This window comes from Alternaria novae-zelandiae (assembly GCF_023758075.1).
Source record: "Alternaria novae-zelandiae strain BMP 2774 chromosome Unknown scaffold_3, whole genome shotgun sequence".
Lineage (NCBI taxonomy): Eukaryota > Fungi > Ascomycota > Dothideomycetes > Pleosporales > Pleosporaceae > Alternaria > Alternaria novae-zelandiae.
In genome coordinates, this window is record NW_026056963.1 from 508,326 (window position 1) to 525,826 (window position 17,501).

The 17,501-nt window shown below is 53.9% G+C and overlaps 6 protein-coding genes across 6 annotated transcripts; 3 read left to right on the forward strand and 3 right to left on the reverse strand.

Moving 5' to 3' along the window:
- Nucleotides 1-192: 192 nt before the first annotated feature.
- Nucleotides 193-916, forward strand: J4E88_002146 (uncharacterized protein; the record flags this gene model as incomplete). Its single annotated transcript, XM_049395812.1, has 2 exons — nt 193-578; nt 637-916. The coding sequence occupies 2 exons, from the start codon at nt 193-195 to the stop codon at nt 914-916; spliced, it is 666 nt and encodes a 221-aa protein (XP_049258216.1).
- A 545-nt stretch (nt 917-1,461) lies between these two features.
- Nucleotides 1,462-2,828, reverse strand: J4E88_002147 (uncharacterized protein; the record flags this gene model as incomplete). Its single annotated transcript, XM_049395813.1, has 2 exons — nt 1,462-2,010; nt 2,076-2,828. The coding sequence occupies 2 exons, from the start codon at nt 2,826-2,828 to the stop codon at nt 1,462-1,464; spliced, it is 1,302 nt and encodes a 433-aa protein (XP_049258217.1).
- A 1,001-nt stretch (nt 2,829-3,829) lies between these two features.
- Nucleotides 3,830-5,264, reverse strand: PIL1 (Eisosome core component; the record flags this gene model as incomplete). The annotated part of the gene is made up of 5 exons (XM_049395814.1): nt 3,830-4,136; nt 4,187-4,499; nt 4,549-4,732; nt 4,785-4,918; nt 5,147-5,264. 5 exons carry the CDS (start codon nt 5,262-5,264, stop codon nt 3,830-3,832), a joined length of 1,056 nt encoding a protein of 351 aa, XP_049258218.1.
- An 849-nt stretch (nt 5,265-6,113) lies between these two features.
- Nucleotides 6,114-7,545, reverse strand: J4E88_002149 (uncharacterized protein; the record flags this gene model as incomplete). The annotated part of the gene is made up of 3 exons (XM_049395815.1): nt 6,114-7,152; nt 7,201-7,342; nt 7,395-7,545. 3 exons carry the CDS (start codon nt 7,543-7,545, stop codon nt 6,114-6,116), a joined length of 1,332 nt encoding a protein of 443 aa, XP_049258219.1.
- A 193-nt stretch (nt 7,546-7,738) lies between these two features.
- On the forward strand, nt 7,739-8,712 carry J4E88_002150 (uncharacterized protein; the record flags this gene model as incomplete). Its single annotated transcript, XM_049395816.1, has 2 exons — nt 7,739-7,982; nt 8,075-8,712. The coding sequence occupies 2 exons, from the start codon at nt 7,739-7,741 to the stop codon at nt 8,710-8,712; spliced, it is 882 nt and encodes a 293-aa protein (XP_049258220.1).
- Nucleotides 8,713-15,930: 7,218 nt separating this feature from the next.
- J4E88_002151 (uncharacterized protein) lies at nt 15,931-17,377 on the forward strand (the record flags this gene model as incomplete). Its single annotated transcript, XM_049395817.1, has 3 exons — nt 15,931-16,052; nt 16,131-16,264; nt 16,356-17,377. 3 exons carry the CDS (start codon nt 15,931-15,933, stop codon nt 17,375-17,377), a joined length of 1,278 nt encoding a protein of 425 aa, XP_049258221.1.
- Between the last annotated feature and the right edge of the window lie 124 nt (nt 17,378-17,501).

The window sequence follows — 17,501 nt, forward strand, 5'->3', positions numbered from 1 at the left end:
AACAGAACAAGTTCAAAATCGTTGTTTGTGCCCAGGTGCCTGTGGATAAGTGGGGCTGGCTTAGCGGGACACGCGATCACGTGCGTGGACTAGCGCGCTTCTCGAGTAAACAGCGACAATGCGCCCGCTGTAGCATCTATTGACTGGCTTCGTAGTACATCGAAATCCGTCGCAGTCTGCGATTATACCATCATGCCTACCGCCACGAATTCAGAATCGCGCTCTCCATCTCCCACACCCGCTCGACCTATCGCAGACGCACCCGGCCCGCGCGCGCAAGGTCTGATCAATGTATTCAACCAAGCCTCCAAAGCGACTCTAGACAAGTGTTCGGCCAAGAACTTCGCTTCGTGCTTCCCAACGGCGGCACAGTATAGCCCAGAGGTTCTGGACAACCTGAGAGGGCAAATTGTGGATCAGTTGGACCGGACATGGAAGAGCAACTTCGAGGACATCATGGAGAGGAGGAATGTCGTTAGGCTGCTCAACTCGCTGGACCAGTGCATAGAGGATGCGAAACTCAGGAAGAAACGGGCTGAAGCGAGCGCCAATGGCGGGCCTGTAGAGACGCCTGTGCCGTGAGTTTTGCGAATGCGCCCGCTCTTGTTACTCTCGAATACTGACTCGAGGGCATAGACCGCATACCCTTACTCCAGCCGAAATACACCTAGCACACCTCATGCCTTTCCTCGAAAAGCAAGCGACCGATATGAACACTAAGCTCGTCGAGACTCAGCAATCAAACACCGAGCTACTTTCGACCGTCACCGCACAACGCGCCGAGATAGAAGCCCTCGTACGAGGCCTAGAGAATGTCATACAAGATTTGGATGCTAGCGCGCAGATCATGGCTCAAGACGATGTTCAAGAATTGAGCAGAGAGACTAGGGATCTTGAGATGGAAATGAGGACATGATACTGCAGGGAAGAACAATACCCCCAGGATACTGGGAGCTTTCATCTTGAAGACTCAGAAAGATATCACGTCTCTACCGCGATCGCGCCACGCGTTCAGAACCAGCGTCAGACCGCTAGCACCGGGTCCGACACCCCGCTTAGTTATCCGAACAAGGCTCTCGTCAGAACCACACATGTCTGAGACGCACAGGAGGGAGATGGCGGCGAAATCATACTCCCAGATGTTGAGAGAAGATAGATCCGGGAGCGGCGGTCGAGGGGACGCATGGTGACAGTTGCTGAGATCGCGAGTCCCTGCTAGTGGAATGCAGTAAATGGACGTGTCAGCTACTGCAAGGGCGAATAAGAGAGGCATCAGATACATCAACATTGACAGGAAGAGTTGAAGGCTCAAGAACAGGCAATTTGACCATTGTCGCAAAGGATAAGACACAAACGGGTTGTACAATGTACTTCTGCAAAATATAACAATATTCTGAGTATACGCATCTGTTCATTCCAAACCTGGATTATATACACATCACTCATACTACCCTACCCAATCTATGGCATGTAGCACTTGAGCAACGAACCCAAACTCAACTCGCTCCCCGTCTGCAACAACAGATTCAACGCGCCAGTACCAAGGTAGACAGGGCACTTGATCGCCTGCGCCTCATCCACAGCCTGCTTCAACGATTCCGCATAACCCCCAAGCACCTTACCCTTCCCATCCTCCTTGCCCTCCAAAACAGCAATCATCTTCGCACCCGCATCCTTGAACATGGCACTTCCACCCGCCGCATCACACGCCAGCTCGTAGAACTGTGCTAATGGGATACCGACGTGCTTGGCTAGCGAGATGGCTTCAGCTGCGGAGACAAGGTGGATGCCGGTTAGGAGGTTGACTACGAGCTGGAGCTTGGCTTCTTTGTCCTCGGCTGAGAGGCTGCTTTGGATGCTGGTGACGGGCTCGGAGGTCCACAGGCGGACGAGGCCAGAGTCGTCGTTGGCGCCCCAGCCGCGGTCGAGGGCAGAGAAGTAGACTTGCTCGGCGGCTGAGCAGAGGGTGGCTGGGAAGGCTACGCTGCGGGACATGGATGTGATGATTCCCTGTTTTTTTCTTGTTAGTACAATGCCACATCACTTCGGGATCCCGAGGGTGAAGGGTTACTTACAGTATCCTTCAGAATAATCGTCACAGCACTCGCTCCCGGGAAATAGTCCTCCTTCAGCGTCCTCTGACTGCGATTTTCAAACATCCAACTCCAGCCCGTACTCCCCAGCACCTTGTCGTACACATCCTGTCCGTTCAAGCCCAGTCTAGCAGCGAATCCGTATGCTTCGCTGAGAGACAAAATCTGGATTGCCGCAAGCACCTGGTGAACCATCTTCATGTTGCTGCCAGCACCGATCCCGCCATCAACGATGAAAAGCTTGGAAGGGGCGGACATTTCTTCTAGTAGCCATTGGCCTTTTGAAAACGCGGCAGATGAGGCGCCCGCCATGATGGAGAGAGTGCCGTCTGCGGCTCGGCCTGCACCACCAGAAACAGGCGCATCGATGAATAGGACATCATCGCGCCCGATATCTACCAGCTCTTTCTCTACGCTCTTCGCGTACGCACTTGGTACTGTCGAGCACAGCAAGAGTGTCGCTCCCTTTGGCAAAGCGTTCACAATGCCGTCTTTGTCGAAAAGCGCGGGCTGAGCTTGCATAGCCGATGCGACCATGACAATGTAGAAAGGCTTGTCTTTTGCAGAGTCTGAGAGTGATGTTGATGGTGTGCCGCCCGCAGCCTTGAACTTCTCCAGCGAAGGAGGATAAACGTCGAAGCCGGTTACGGGGTAGCCTTGCTTGACGAGATGCGTGGCCATGCCCATGCCCATTGCGCCTAGGCCGCAGAAGCCGATTTGGGGTTTAGAAGACATTGTTGTGGTGTTTGTGGTGTCTTCCTGGTTTGGTTCGAAAGAGGGGGACCAGTTTGGTGTCCCAAAGTATCCTATCTCAACACTGGGTTTTCAACGTTGATGCGACGAATACTGCACGGAAGCCGTTATCCACAGATGCAGTAGCTCTCTTCGGTGTCACTCTCCTTTATGCTGTTCCCAGTATCTAGCTCTTTCTTAATTGCGATACACCCGATCTGACGTCTGAAGTTGAGAGTTGGAGTCAAGATGTCAGTCACAAAACATCGACCACGTACTTCTCGCCCATCACCCCACAGCTCAACGTCACACGCCGCTACGTTCCCCAGGGAAAATGGCCTTGGGCCGGCAAAAGACCCGTCTTCGGTCATTGACATTCATCCTGGTTGCCCCGCACTATGAGCGAAACCGGTTAGGTGGGGTATCCCTCACCCGCCGAAAGTGGGTCGTCGGCAAATGACCGATGGCAGACTGTGTTGGGGAACCCGGCCGCACCAAGATTGGACATTGAACATCGGCGGGCGGCCCGGCTCGACGAAAAGATGCTGCGGCTTGTTGATGAGAACGAAGTGTGTCCGGCCGGTGGGCTTCAGGTTCGGGTCAATGTATGCCGTGATAGAGACTGAATACAGACTCACATGGTGCTACGACGATAAGAGCTCCTGGACTTCAATCACATAACGATAAATGCGGATGTTGTATCATTTTCAACGAAGCATATAGATTATCTCATTACACTATTACTGCAAGGTTCATACAACGCGCGGTGAAATCGTCAAAAGGTCATGATATCCGTGTGCCCAAAACCAGACTTCAGCGTCTAGTGAGATTGGTCATCCAGCAAGCTTTCCATCACATAGCCCAAGCCACATTGATCGGATATATCGGATCCAAAACTGCAGTGTCGTCGCTCATTCCATCAGGGGTATAAGTCGTCAGTCCTCGTGAAGACGGACTATTAGTGGACAGAGAGTGGAACACTGCTTAAGCCGTCAGTGCGACGTCTAAGCAGCAACAACCCTCTCGTCCTCGCGACCGCGCTGGTGCTCACTAGCGATGGTGGAAGTGACATCGTCGTCAAGATCTTCGCCCTCGTAGCCGTTGCCCTGGTGCTGCTCAGCAGGGATCCACAAGCCAGACTCCCTGTCGAGGGCCTGGTCTTGGCCAGAGAGGTCAACACCCTCGCCCATGTTGCGGTTCTGGTTGCGGCGACGCTGAGAAAGGGTGCGCGATCGCTGGGAGAGCTTGGAGGAGACAGAGGCGTTCTGAGACACCCAGTTGGTAAGGGCATCCTCGCAGTCTTGGATGATGCTGTGGCATGTTAGTGGGGGGTTCTCATTGAAAGGAGCAGAGAAACTTACGCCTTGCTAGCCTCGTAGCCATCGTAAGCTTGGCGGGTCTCTCCGGGAGTGACGGGGGTGTCGTCAACAAGCTCGAGCAAGTGCTTTCCGTAGCCGGCAATGATGGCCAGCTTCTCGCAGTGCTCGCGCATGGCATCGAATTGGTACGTGAAAGCTGCCTTGAGCTTCTCACGGGTGATGTTGGAGAGTTGGGCCTCTGCGACGAGGGACTCGGCCTCAGCACGTACAAGCTCCTGCTCGAGGACAACAATCTTGGGAGAGTTGGGCTCCTTGTACTTCAACTGAGCAATCTGATCGGTAATCTTCTGCTTGCCTATTTGGACGTAAGCGTCAATTGGAAAGCGCGTATGTAGAAGACTTACGGTCACGGCTGGGCTGAACGGAAGCCTCAATGTTGCGGATGCTCTTGATGGTGACGCGGTATTGGTCGTAACGGTCAACGTACTGGTCCTCGAGCTCACCGATCTCGTAGATGAGGACACCGAGCTTGTCAGTGACGTCAGAGACGTCGTCGTCGCAAGCCTCGCCCCAAATGGAGAGTTGTTGCTGTGTGGCCAGTTAGTACTACGTAGAGTCGCACAAGGTTGTGCAAGCTTACTGCGACCTCCATGCGCTCCCTGGAAACAAGCTCCATGCTGCGCATGACGTTCTTCTCCATCTTGACAAGTTGTGACAGCTTCTTTGCAAGGTCGGGTCCGAAGGCACCAGCGGACTTGTGGCGGAAGGTGTGGCCTGTATGGTAAAGGACCAGTCAGCAACTGTAGCATAATAAAGGATTCTCTGTACAGTCTGGACGCTATCCGGGAGCATCAACGGTCGAAATGGTCGTCATTGCTGAGCCATGCGACAAGCTCTGCACATGCGGTGTGCAAAGATGGCACTGCGCGAAGCTCCTCGCACGATTCGCGTCGGGACTGCAAACAAGACCAAAGCGGGCAGAATCGTATCGAGAGGACGTACCGATGTTAGCCTTGCCAAAGAAGCGTCCGCTCTTGGTCGAGGACGAAGGGGGCGGGGGGCTCTGAATCTGCGACGCCGTAGGCGCGCGAGACTGGCGCATGCTGTAGGTTCTGTGCATATTGGCGGTGGTGTTCTGGCGATTGATCAAGTGTGGATTGGGGGAGTGTAGTCGTGCTTGAAGTTTCGGGGCGGCGCGGTGTTGATATGGAAGGCGCAGAGATGTCGCGGTATGACGGAGGTTTTGTTTAGGGGACTTCAATGACGTAGCGTTTGCCTAGCCCCACTCTCCCCGTGGCGATCATGTTCTCGGGCACGCTACCTTCCCTCACATCATGCACATCCTCCACACTGTGACATTGGCACGCCCAAACCAGCATAGAGCATCCTTCTACGACCCTGAGTACCTGCATCTCAACCCAGACCTTTCTCGTGGTTTGCACTCGCATGCGACACATATATCGTACACAGTCAGACAATGGTTGCCCTGCTTGCGCTGATCCCACCTAGCTTGGGGCCAGAACTTTTGGCGCCAGTGGCTATGTTCGATCCGGCTGATGTGACGTTGATGTGTGCCTGTTTTCGGGACCCATGGGCGCCATGACAACCGCACTACCAGGAAATCGTCTCTCCCTAGACCCTCGGAAGGAGCCATTGAAGTCGTCTATAAATCAGGTTGCGCATCTAATAAGGTTCAAATCGCTGCTTCCTGCAAGTTTTGAATGTTCGCCAGGACAGCGACTACACGGCAGCGGAGATGTTGTTGTAGACATATGGAATTGGTTGCCGGAGGTTCCGCGACGTGTGTGTACAGCACTGGTGCAGAGTGGTTATCTTTGCAATTCCAAATATACGCTTGCAATGGCAAGCTTTGGCCAATGGCAGAAACTTGGTTTTCTCAAAGTCTACACTGTCCATGTATAAATCATGCATAAAACCTTGGTATATCGTTAAAACATCATGCCCGAAACTAATACATCGCTCCGTCGTGCAGCGAATTCGCGAAGACACTGAGGATGCTACCTGCTTCGCCCAGGCCAGTGGTTGGGCGCAGAGCCCAGAAGATAAGTTCGCCCTCCCGCGGTGACCGGCGGTGGTGCACAGCTAGCGATGCTAGTCCTACTGCGAATACAGTTGTCACACCTAGGAGGGTGTTGACGAACAACGGAGACGGGAGCTCAGATCTGATGCGCTTTGATGCTAGCGTTGGCTCCGAGACAACGACGTTGTGCCGTCGAGACAAGGCAGACAGTCCAGGAGTGTTGCCCAAGATCTCCTTCACACTAGCTAGCGTACTGGAGGCGAGAGTCTGTGATCTTGCTGTCCATGGTAGAGAGGTACTTCTTAGGGATTTCTTCGCGCCCGTAGAAACAGACCAGACATCTACAGGGTCTACCTCGTCGGTGTGGAAGAACTCCTGCCGCAACTTGCGAATGTATGCTCCGATGCGTGGATACTTAGTTTGAATAGTCTCCCTAAGCCAAGCCTGGGGCACCGTTGGGTAGTACAGCAAGGACAGATAGCCAAAGGCAAGGCAATCCAAGCTAGAAGGCTGCTCTCCACGAAAGAGATGATCGTGTTTCCCCAATAGATCTGATAAGGGATCCAGGAGCTCACCCGACAGAGCATCCAGTCTAAAGCGCGCAGCGTATACTTGGCCACCTAGGAGACCGCCTAGACCCTTTCCACGCCCCATGCTCATGGCGCTGGGCTGGCTTTTGGTCGGTATGCCGGCTGCTCTTTTTGCGGCCTCATATTCGGACGAAGCAGTGCCCCGACCCGGCGCAAAGCCTTCCTCGGCTGTAGTATCCACATCCAAGCTACTGAGTCCCATGTGCGCTGTCCGGGCTCTCGCAAGGTCTCGCCGTTTCGGCGGGACGGTGTAGTTGGCATACCATGGCAGGATTGCGGTATAAGCGGACGAGGTCGCCGTGTTGTAGTTTTCGGCAGAGACGTAGAGGGACAGGTCGATCAGAGGCGTCGCCGTGGACTGGAGAAACGTGATGAAACTAGAAATGTGTTAGAACACGCCTAGTACTTGGTTGTTGGGTACTCACGCCGTCCTGTCGGTCCGCTGTCTACTGGATAGGTTGACATCGAGGTCATCGGTAACTGCAGGGTGATTGCGGAGGTATGCGACGATGTCCTCGAAGCCGGATGCGGTCGCAACATCGTCATCAAAAAGGATCGGCAGGCTCTCTGCTGCTGTGTAAGAATGTACCTCGGCCACGGTGGGGTTGCAGTCCTGTACCTGTGGCGCCAACCGTGGGGTCGTGCTCCGCGACGAGTGTCCAGTCTCCCTTGGGAATAACGCGCTGGCAGTAAGCCACCGTCGCTATGCATTCCGGCTCTATTGAGGGGAGGCCAAAGGCTGGGCCCCATACATGAAGCTCAAGCACCATGTCTTGTGCCGTGTTGCGGTGCGCTGTTGGTCTGCGAAACCCTGACGCACTTCTCTACAACTTCTGCGCACGCCGATCGGAACGTTCCTAGCGTCGGAACGCGTGCACGTGAACACGCATCATTGTTGGTTTCCATGCTCCCAGTCGCACTTGCTTGATTACATCGTCGACATCAAACCTTCACAACTCCAACATGGCACCACTCCGACGCTACTTGCGGATTACAAAACATTCGGTCCTCGAGGTCCGCATCTATCTCGACAGACCTGCTGACGCTGAGGCATGGCTGTTGAAACGCGATGATCCAGCACTGCCACGCGTCATTCAGGCCATACGACCGCTTGTACTGCCCAAACTGCGAGAAGAAAACGAGCGGGGTAAAGGCCGAGGTGGTTCCAAATCTAAAAAGAAGGGAGTGAAGGATGTTGTCGTTGAAGGTAAGCTGCATGAAGCCTTGTCGAACCATCTAGGATACAGGCATCCCCGCATATATGCTGCAGTCTTACTCAGACGGCTAACATCACGTCAGATGATTTCGAGGTTTCGATCTTCTTGACGGACCTATCCTCCCGCCACTCCGTTCTGACCAAGCAAAAGATCTTCAAAGACAAGGCCCGCATCCAGAGCAACTCGGGCAAACTCACCAACTGGCTGACGACCGGAACTAGCGATCAGCCTGTCGTTATCAACGAAGATGCCGCAGATCCGATAGTCATCAGAGAGGAGGACGACGATGAGCCTATCAATCTTGCTGATATCCCTGCAGTCGATGTAGCTGGAAAGCAGCCTGAACGTTCAGCACGACCAAGACGCCGAAGAGGCAACAAAGAGCATGATGGAATCGGCGATCAGACGGACAGCGAAAGTTCGGACCTTTTTGTCCCCGAGCCTCCTGCCAATGGCAGCAAGACGAAGGCTACCACAAGGGATGAGGATCAGGCCAGTGATGAGGAACCACAAGCAGATGATAAGAAAAAGCTTGGTCTCAATACATCATATGACGGCTTCAGTATCTACGGCCGTATACTATGTCTTGTCGTTAAGCGCCGTGGCGTGCGAAATCCGGCAGGAGCGAGTGGCGCAACTTCCAGCCAGGCAATGCTCGAGAATTGGGTGTCTACGCAAGCTGTGGCTGAACAGCTTGACGACGATGAAGACGCCGTTTGAATAGATCCAGCAAGCTAGTGCTAGCTGGCCGGTAATTCTATCATGACAGCTGTGGACTGATACGATCGCGGACTACCAGGGACAAAAATAACAAGGGCGGTCACGATGCGCCGACCCTGAACACGACAAGTTCATGACAGGCTTCATCCACGTGGGACGCACTGTGCTGAACCATTATACCGGATAAATGCGCGGTCCTTCAAGAAGCCCCTGCGCAATAGGTGGCTGGCTTAGTGAACCATTCTCCCAGAGGGCGCAACATGCGCCACGATTTTCGCGCGCCATCTTGTGTACGCACGCCTCATCTTACCACAGACGCGGTCAATATCCGAATGGGGACTTGATGAGGATAATGAAACTGAAACAAAGCACACAGAGGTGCTGATGCATTGACAAAGGTGGGAGGATCAGTCGGCTTTCCGGTACGACAAGGCGTGCTATTGTATCTAAATGCAGATTTTTTGGCTCGATCGATACATTGAATATTGCGACACAGCTCCACAGCTCGCTGATCGAAAACGAATGTGAGGAACCACTGCCTTGGCGAGCGTGAACTCGGTGCTTCTCCGGCGTACACGCTTCCAGAGTCGTCTCGTCTTTGTCTTGTTCGAGTCCTTTCACAGGTAGCGCTTCGGGCTCGCCGGCCTGGCACAGCCCAATCCGCTGTCGCGCGAAAGTGAAGGAGCGTAAGCCACACAGAGTGCGGCAGCGGCGCCGAGACATGATGCGCGTACCTGCAGCAGCGTGCCTGGAGTCCTCTCCACACCGAGCTATTGATCTGCTGATGACGATCGCCTTGATCCACCGCCGTTATCGCACTATGGCTGCCAAAGCATGGCAGAATCAATACCATCTCTACAATGACGCGGTGTTCGGCTAGCTACGACGACGAAAGCGGAGCCGGAAGATAGAGTTCAGTGCCAATACGACGTTTGTTTTTCGGCGACCTGAACGCCGAATTCATTGCTGTAAGCAGTCCTGCATTGGAACTACGAGAGGGCTTATTGAATCAGACAGCCTCAAGATAAAAAAGTTTGTCGGTCGAAAGGTGCCGTGATTACTTACTGCAGTCTGCATGGCGGCCGCCCCTGCAGCTCAAACTACACACTCTACCTGTGTGGCTCCAATGTTATGGGCTGTCAATTAACGGCAGACATGCTAACGCTCGGTCTCCTGTCGTCTCTCCGCGCTGGCCAGTTGGTTGGAACGCTTGTCAGCCCTAAAGTCTTTTACTGGGATGAGACCAGATCTTCGATGCTGTCGCATGTCTTCGCATTGGACTGTAACACCTGCGCATTCCTTCTCCACCAAGCTGAAACAGCTGCTCTTTGGAAGCGTTGAGACTGAGCTACTGAACTACCGAAGGGGGTGGCGATGGTGAGGACGATACTTGCTGTGTTGAGTTTGACGCATCGTCTGCCCCTGCAAATCTAATCGCTTACCTTCAACGATGAGCGCATCGCCGCACTTTTTTTCTTTCTGGTGAACAAGGGACATTCTTTGCTTGTCGCGCACAGGCTCGTCAGGGCAAACGCTTCGACAATCGTGGCATTGACCGGGGAGGCTGCAGGGGTAAAGAGAGGCATACATATTGCGAATCTCAATCAAAGGAACGCCTATCTGAAGTCGGACGTGGACCCCTGGCATACACGTGGATCTTGACCAGCTGAGACATGCAAGTTGCGGTGCTGTTGTCCGTCACTCCGCAATGGTGTTCTGCGGTGCTGAGCGCCTAGTGGCAGTATGGCGCCCGTTCAACTCTGTCCTTCCGGCCCAGCCGAATATCCTGATAACCTTTATCGAGCGGCCACTGCCAGCCAGTTGTGGTCGCCGGACGTTCTTGGAAAACAGGGCATACTGGGCGTCGGCAGCTACTCCTACCTCGGTCACAAGCGCGAGCCAGGATTAATACGAGTCGCACGAAGACGGCAAGCCAGAAAGACAAAAATAATCATGACATGCCTTTGTGCGGTGCTTCGCATTCTCAGCCTAGCTGCCCACGAACGAACGTGTGTACCCCGGCCTGTCGACTCAGGACAACAGCTGGAAAGTCATGCCTGACCTCACACCGCCAGCACGGGCGCCAGCAGTTGTGGACATTGTGGAGCGGAAAATTCTAGGGGGCTTCGAAATTGGGTGGAAGCGTCAAAGAAGCACGGGAGAAGGTCGGCATAGGCGCTAGATCTTCGTCCTGCGCTGGAGGTCGGTGGGTGTCGGACGTTGGCAAATAGGCGACGTCGCAAATTGTGTGACGGAAATTTACTGTCAGTGTGTCAGAACTTGCTCCTGGCACGCACCGGCTACTGGAACCGAGCGATGCCTGTTCCTGAAGCGCTCGCAAGCAAACCCTCTTGCAAGCGGTCCCAAGGCGGCGACTGATCCCAGCCCTGCGCACCGTCAAGGTGAAAAGGAGGGCTACGTTTCATTCACACGACCGTTCGCACTAGCCATGTCTGCTAGCAATAAGCCGGTAGTGTCAGGGAACAGGTGATGTCAGAAGAGAGAACGAACGTGCCGTGGGTCAATCATGCCTCGCTGAGCCTGCTGCCTTGCCTGAAGGATGATGCGTTGTACGAAGGACATGCCGCGACGGCGACAATACTGCGACAGGATTGGATCAACACGATCTTCACGCAGTCACGAGGCCGATGAAACGACAAGGCGGTAACGCGCGAGTTCGTGTTTCTTCTCCCCCCTGCTCATTAAGTGACCAGGATCAGCGATGTTTCGGCGTGCTTTAGCTTATGCACAAGCCAGGAGCCACCCCTTTCCTGCTCATCAGCCCAACGCCTCTTTCACCGCTTGGGCCGTGCCATGCCCTGCCTAGCATTATTACACACATCGTCAAAGTACGTAGCTGACCGACATTTTGGGGGTCTGCAATCTGAGCACAAACATAAATACGTTGACCCCCCACCATCGGAGAGTTCGTTTCATCATCCAGAGCCGAAGACTACTACCACTACCACTACTACTACAACACTACCAACCAACACTACAACAACCTACCCAACGCTTCCGCTCTACACAAGCCTACCAGCTTCACCTTCAACTCAACACAATGGCCGCCATCATCTACGAGGAGTCCAACATGGGATCGCAAAACCTCCCACCTTGCCCTGGCCCACCACCAACCCGCCCTCTGCCTCCTGTCCCATCCAAATAGACATCGACATGACCATCAACTCACATGTCTGTCTTGCTCGACTTACACACCTGGCTTTGGCGCACCACAACATCGATATCAACTCCGCATCCTTACCCGAACATCCAACGCACCCCACCCTAATACTCTACCAACCGACATCGACCCGCACCTTGCCGCCTGGTCTGCCGCCATCATGCAGTGCATCTGCAGCACCCAGTACGATCTGATCTTGGACGCACTACGCGCCCTAGACTCCGAACAACTCCCTGTCACTCACCTGACATCCGCCGCGAAATCCGGTTAAAAGCAGCCTACGCTTGTCTTTGGAGAGCGATCCCACACCACTTCAGCCTTGCATGACGAGCCTCCACATGACGGCCTGCAGCCATGTGGCATTGCTGCATCTACCAGGACCTGCTCGTCTGACTCACATCGGAGCATGGCTACGACTGCATATCCAACACACGCTGGCTCGGGTGTCCGGAACGATCCTTCTCTATAGACGCCTACTTCATTTTGGCACATACACACCGCAGTCCTTCTAATATTGAGCGTATTACTTGCTTTGGAACATGCATTAGTTGGCGCTTGGGATTGGCTGTGTGGCATCATAGCATCATTAGCTTTTGGAGTTCTATTACTGGTTAGGCGGCATCACAGCCAGGAGGAATACCCAATATCGTCTCATAGCATTAATCATTTGATCTCAGATCAACTACACGCATACCTTGTCTTCTGTTGCATGTGAAACCCGGGTGCCAATCATCGCCACAGCATGCTCCTGATCACTAATCGCTTCGGCAGTCGACACTGAAGGCGTTGGGGGCTGAAGTGAACGTCTCCTGGGCGCAAGGCATGTTCCGCTAACATGGCAGCCCAGTTGTCAGCGCGCGCGATAGTTCCCGTGCACACCACCATTGCTATCCGCTAAGGCACATGGCGGTGATAGGACGCGCCGGTGGTTGACAAGCGCGGCAGCATGTCAGAGCCACCAGGACTGCAACCTCCACAATCAGGCACCTGTACATCACAAGCGCTTGGTGGTACACACGTGGGCGCTGTGTGACGTAGTCCTGACAGGTCGAATAGAGAGCCAATAATGCGAGTCGTTTACCTGCGATGCAGATTCAGGTGTCCCGCAGCTACCGAAACCTTCCGTGTGACCGGTTCACCTTGAAATCACGGCACCACCCCGGCTTGTGCAGGAACGACGATACTTGCCGCCGCTTCATCTTGCAACGCTAATCAGCAGGACAGATGCGGTGTCTGAATGCGAATATTGGCAGGGCTCTAGTCTGTGGTTTGGCTCGGTTGCGCCTGCCTGCCTAGCTCCAACGACGGCCGTGAAGCCCTTCAGGCACAGGTGCATGCTGCCAGGAGCCCTGGCCTGCTTTCAGCTGAGGCAGATGACTCCTCTGCGTATAGCCAACCACCGCTGCATCGACTACCACACGCTAACCCAGCACCGTCTGTCGCCATAACAGCGTCGCATGTTGCACGACTTCACCGCTCTGCCAGACGACGTGCCCGCAGCTGCGCAGCCGTTAGCGGTATGCGTCGCATTGCACTACCCCTCTGCCATCATGGCCAACAACAACCTGCGCATCGCGCGGTTACACAGGAAGTACCATTGTGTGCCTACGCCGCAAATTGACGCCAATCTCCGCCCCTCCGAGCGGGTCCGGGCACACCACGTTGGGGGCAGCACCCTGACGCTGTTTGACCTTTGATACTCGGATGAGTATGCCGACGTTCGCAGTGGGCGACCAAAGACGGCTCGGGCCCAGGCGTATACACTTTGCACTTGTCTGCGGTGCTGACTGGGAGTCCCTCGGTTTCATGGCACCTCTCATTTGCGAATTGACTTTGAGCAACGCCGACGTCCTTCGTCCTCTGCAATTCCCTGTCATTGGCAGAAGGCATCAAGGCTGCATTCCGGTCTGATGAATACGGACCTGAGCAACCATGCAATCGGTCCTCTGCACGCACACAGACCCATCGCTTAGCTATCAAATTGCTCTCGCAAACACCGATGATGCTAAGAACAGCTCTGTCAGACGTCAACTCAATCCATCCTGCAAGAAGCGAGGCATCCATGTACGCCATCGGCTGACGCAAGCTGCGCGTTGCCGTGTGTACAACGTGTGGAAACCTGCAGTCGTCCTTCGATACATCAACTTTCACGCACGCAAGCGCATATCAATCACACGTCCATGCAAGCCCTCTGCGTGCGTCCAAGTGCTTGCTCAATCCCTGGCAGATCATTGACTCACGCCCGCATTCCACAAACCACGTTGCTTTTGTTGCAGATCGTGGGTCCCGCGGGCAGAGTATGCAGCCTGCAGCCTTATTTTTCCTTGATGCCTACCGCGCCCCGAGCGCTGGCAAAGTCCGCTGTCAATCAACCCACGCTGTCGGCCTTTCTTGGTAGATCGTCGGCGACTTGATCACTCGCTCTGACTCACCTTCAGCGGTGTACCCAAGCTGTCACCGTTACGACACGGACGCCGTTGCAATTTGGCCGATGTCCCATGTCGCAACCGGGTTCTCGGATCCCATCGCGCAAAAGGGAAAAGCCGTTGAACCTGTAGCTGCCGGCTACCGCTGTAAAACCCTTACATGGCTCACCGCTGTATAGGTCAGGTGGAGGCTACGACGCAGCATGTGTGAGGAGGATTTTCAATCTTGTGACTTCCAAGGTTGTTATGTGGGAATTGCGATATTCGCCTTGTTCGCCTAACATCACACTCCTTTCGGTGATCATTACGCAGATTCACCATCAGCCAAGCACTGCGGCTGTAAGCGAACCGCCTCGCAGTGACCTCAATGAAGACCCCAGCACGGTAAACGTTCAGTCCGGTTGATCAAGCTCGGCGAAATTATTTCTTGCACATGTTTGTTCGCCGAGCACACAAACGATTTTCATTGTAATACCTCCGTCACCTTGAGCATCACCGACAAATTTCCGCCGACTTCATGGAGATCTCCCAAACAGGCCGTATACAATATTCCTCTTTATTTGCGTACCGTTATGCATGATATGCAATGCCTGCAAGATAGAGTGTCAAAACAAGGATGGACGTCCTCCTTGCCCGTCGCTTGCGCAATCTGTTTCGCAGGCAGCAAGGCATTCGTGGACAATAATATCCCACACCCACTCTTTCCCACACAATCGTGTGTGTGTAGCTCTGTCGATCAAACAGCAGCGTCCTGAACATGCCGTTCATGCACGTCGTCCAATACGGCAAAGTGGATTCTCTCGCCACCACGTCTGACATCTGAAACAAGTACAGCCATTAATCGCGCCATGATTCAATATTGCCACGTCTGTTACCACCGCCTTTGCCGCAGGCCTCGGACATTGCTTGCTGACTTGCATGGTCTGCTCCGGAGTATAGTGTGAGAGAGTTTCTGCTTCAAACGGTGCCTCGGTATTTGCATAGGCGGTGCCTGTGGCTATTAGCCGGGTCTATGAGTTTGAAGCGTGTAAGGTTAGATTCAGCCTATCTTTCAGGCATCAAAGAATCTTGCGTTGTTGTGAGCATGGCTGCCACACTGTAAGTTCGACTAGCTGAGCTATACGATGTCAACGCGTCTTGGAGGACGTATGCAAGGAACACCCCACGCTCCATCTGCAAGATGCTGTATCCGGCTGAAGTGCTGTATATTGCCCTCACTACACACCAGCTGCATATGCTGACCATCGATTGTCGGCGTACTTGCTCTAGACCTGTGGGGGGGTCTATCTGGGTTACCAGGCGGGCCTTTCGCTCGCGTTCAGACATTTTGCGATTTGGATCTTGAGATGTCGTTGCGATGTAGTTCATGGTCCTGATGCACAGCCACAGGCGCCACATGGAGGTTGAGGTCGTGTCGTACGAGCGGGCCAATCATTCTGATTCGCACCTCGGGAATCTTGGAAGTCCAGCTGCGATACAGCGCACTGCATGCGGGGCGTATGCTGAGCGCAACGCCCGCTTGGAAGACGATCCTACATACAAATATAGGTCTTCCTCTTCCTCATCATTCCTGCTCAGCTATTGCGTTTCGTATTGCGCGTATAGTCAAACATGGGGCTCGTCGATTGGTTGAACTCCATGGCGGAGTTTGGTGAGTGGGCTGGTGGACGCAAGCCAGTGACGAAGAAGTCGGATGCGCTGCGCTTCGGCGTTTTGGGGGCTGCCAAGATTGCGTACGTCTACGCTCTACTGTCTCTGTCCACAACAGAACGTCAAGATGAGACTTGAAGCTAAAACATATCGTCGAACAGTCCATTAGCTTTGATCATCCCAGCGCGGTCACATGCAGAGATCATAGTCGTTGCTGTTGCAGCTAGAGATAAGACGAAAGCGGAGGCTTATGCGAAGAGATGGGACGTGCCAATCGTTCATGACAGCTATGAAGGTAGGTGGTCCGTCTCGTGGCATCTCTTTAGTCGGGGAGCATCAAACATGAAAGCCCCGAGCTACCGCGTGGTCACACTGACCCGTTGTAGCGCTCATCAACAATCCATCCATTGATTGTATATACAATCCCCTCCCCAACGGCCTCCACTACAAGTGGACGCTCGCCGCACTCAAAGCAGGGAAGCACGTCCTACTAGAGAAGCCGTCCGTCTCCAACGCGGAAGAGGCTCGCTCTCTTTTCCACCACCAAATCCTCGGTGCTCCGAATGCTCCGGTACTTGTTGAAGCAAGTCACTATCGCTTCCACCCCGCGTGGCATTTCTTCTTGGCTCAATTCGAGAAGCATGATATAGAGAAAGCAAGTGCTCGCGCTGGAGTGCCGAAAGGGGGTATCCCAGCGACGGATATCAGATTTGAATACGATCTTGCTGGTGGCGCTGCAATGGATCTAGGACATTACACCCTCTCCGCGCTACGAGGCGTATTTGGGACTGAGCCCACAGAAGTCACTTCAGCAACACCCCGCCTCATACACGCACCACACGATCAACGCTGCGATCAAGCCATGGAAGCTACCTACACCTTTTCCAACGGGGGCACTGGCTATATCTCAGCCGACCTAGGTGCCCGAGGTGGTTACTGGTTCCCATGGCTAACATCCAACTGGCCCAACTTCCGAGACCTGCTCGCCTGGATCTCCGTGACTCTACATCCTGAAGACCTTGGTGTCGAAAGCGGTCTACAAAAGTCTAGTCAAAAGGTACTTATCTTCTCAGGTTTCATGAGTCCGCATGCCTACCATCGTATCGACATCACTACAACCATCACCTTGCGCGACCCCACATCTGGCAATATCGTCAAACAAGAGAAGAAGACCGAACACAAAACAGCATACAAGTGGACTGAGGGTATGGGCGGCGAAGAAAGGGGACAGGATTGGTGGACATCGTATCGGTACCAGCTTGAGGAATTTGTGAACAGGGTCAAAGGCAGAGAGGGAAGTGGTGCCTGGGTGGACGGCGAGGAGAGCATTAGGCAGATGGAAGCTACGGATCGGACGTATGAGAAAGCTGGTATGTCGATTAGGCCTACGAGTACGGAGCTGGAGTGAGGAGATTTGGCGATGCAGTGTTGCGTCATCGTTCCTGTAGCTGAGCCCGGATGAGGCTACTGATTGGAACTCGGGGTAGCACTCAGCGTAGCCGAATAAATCCAATCTTGCAATGGCGCATGTG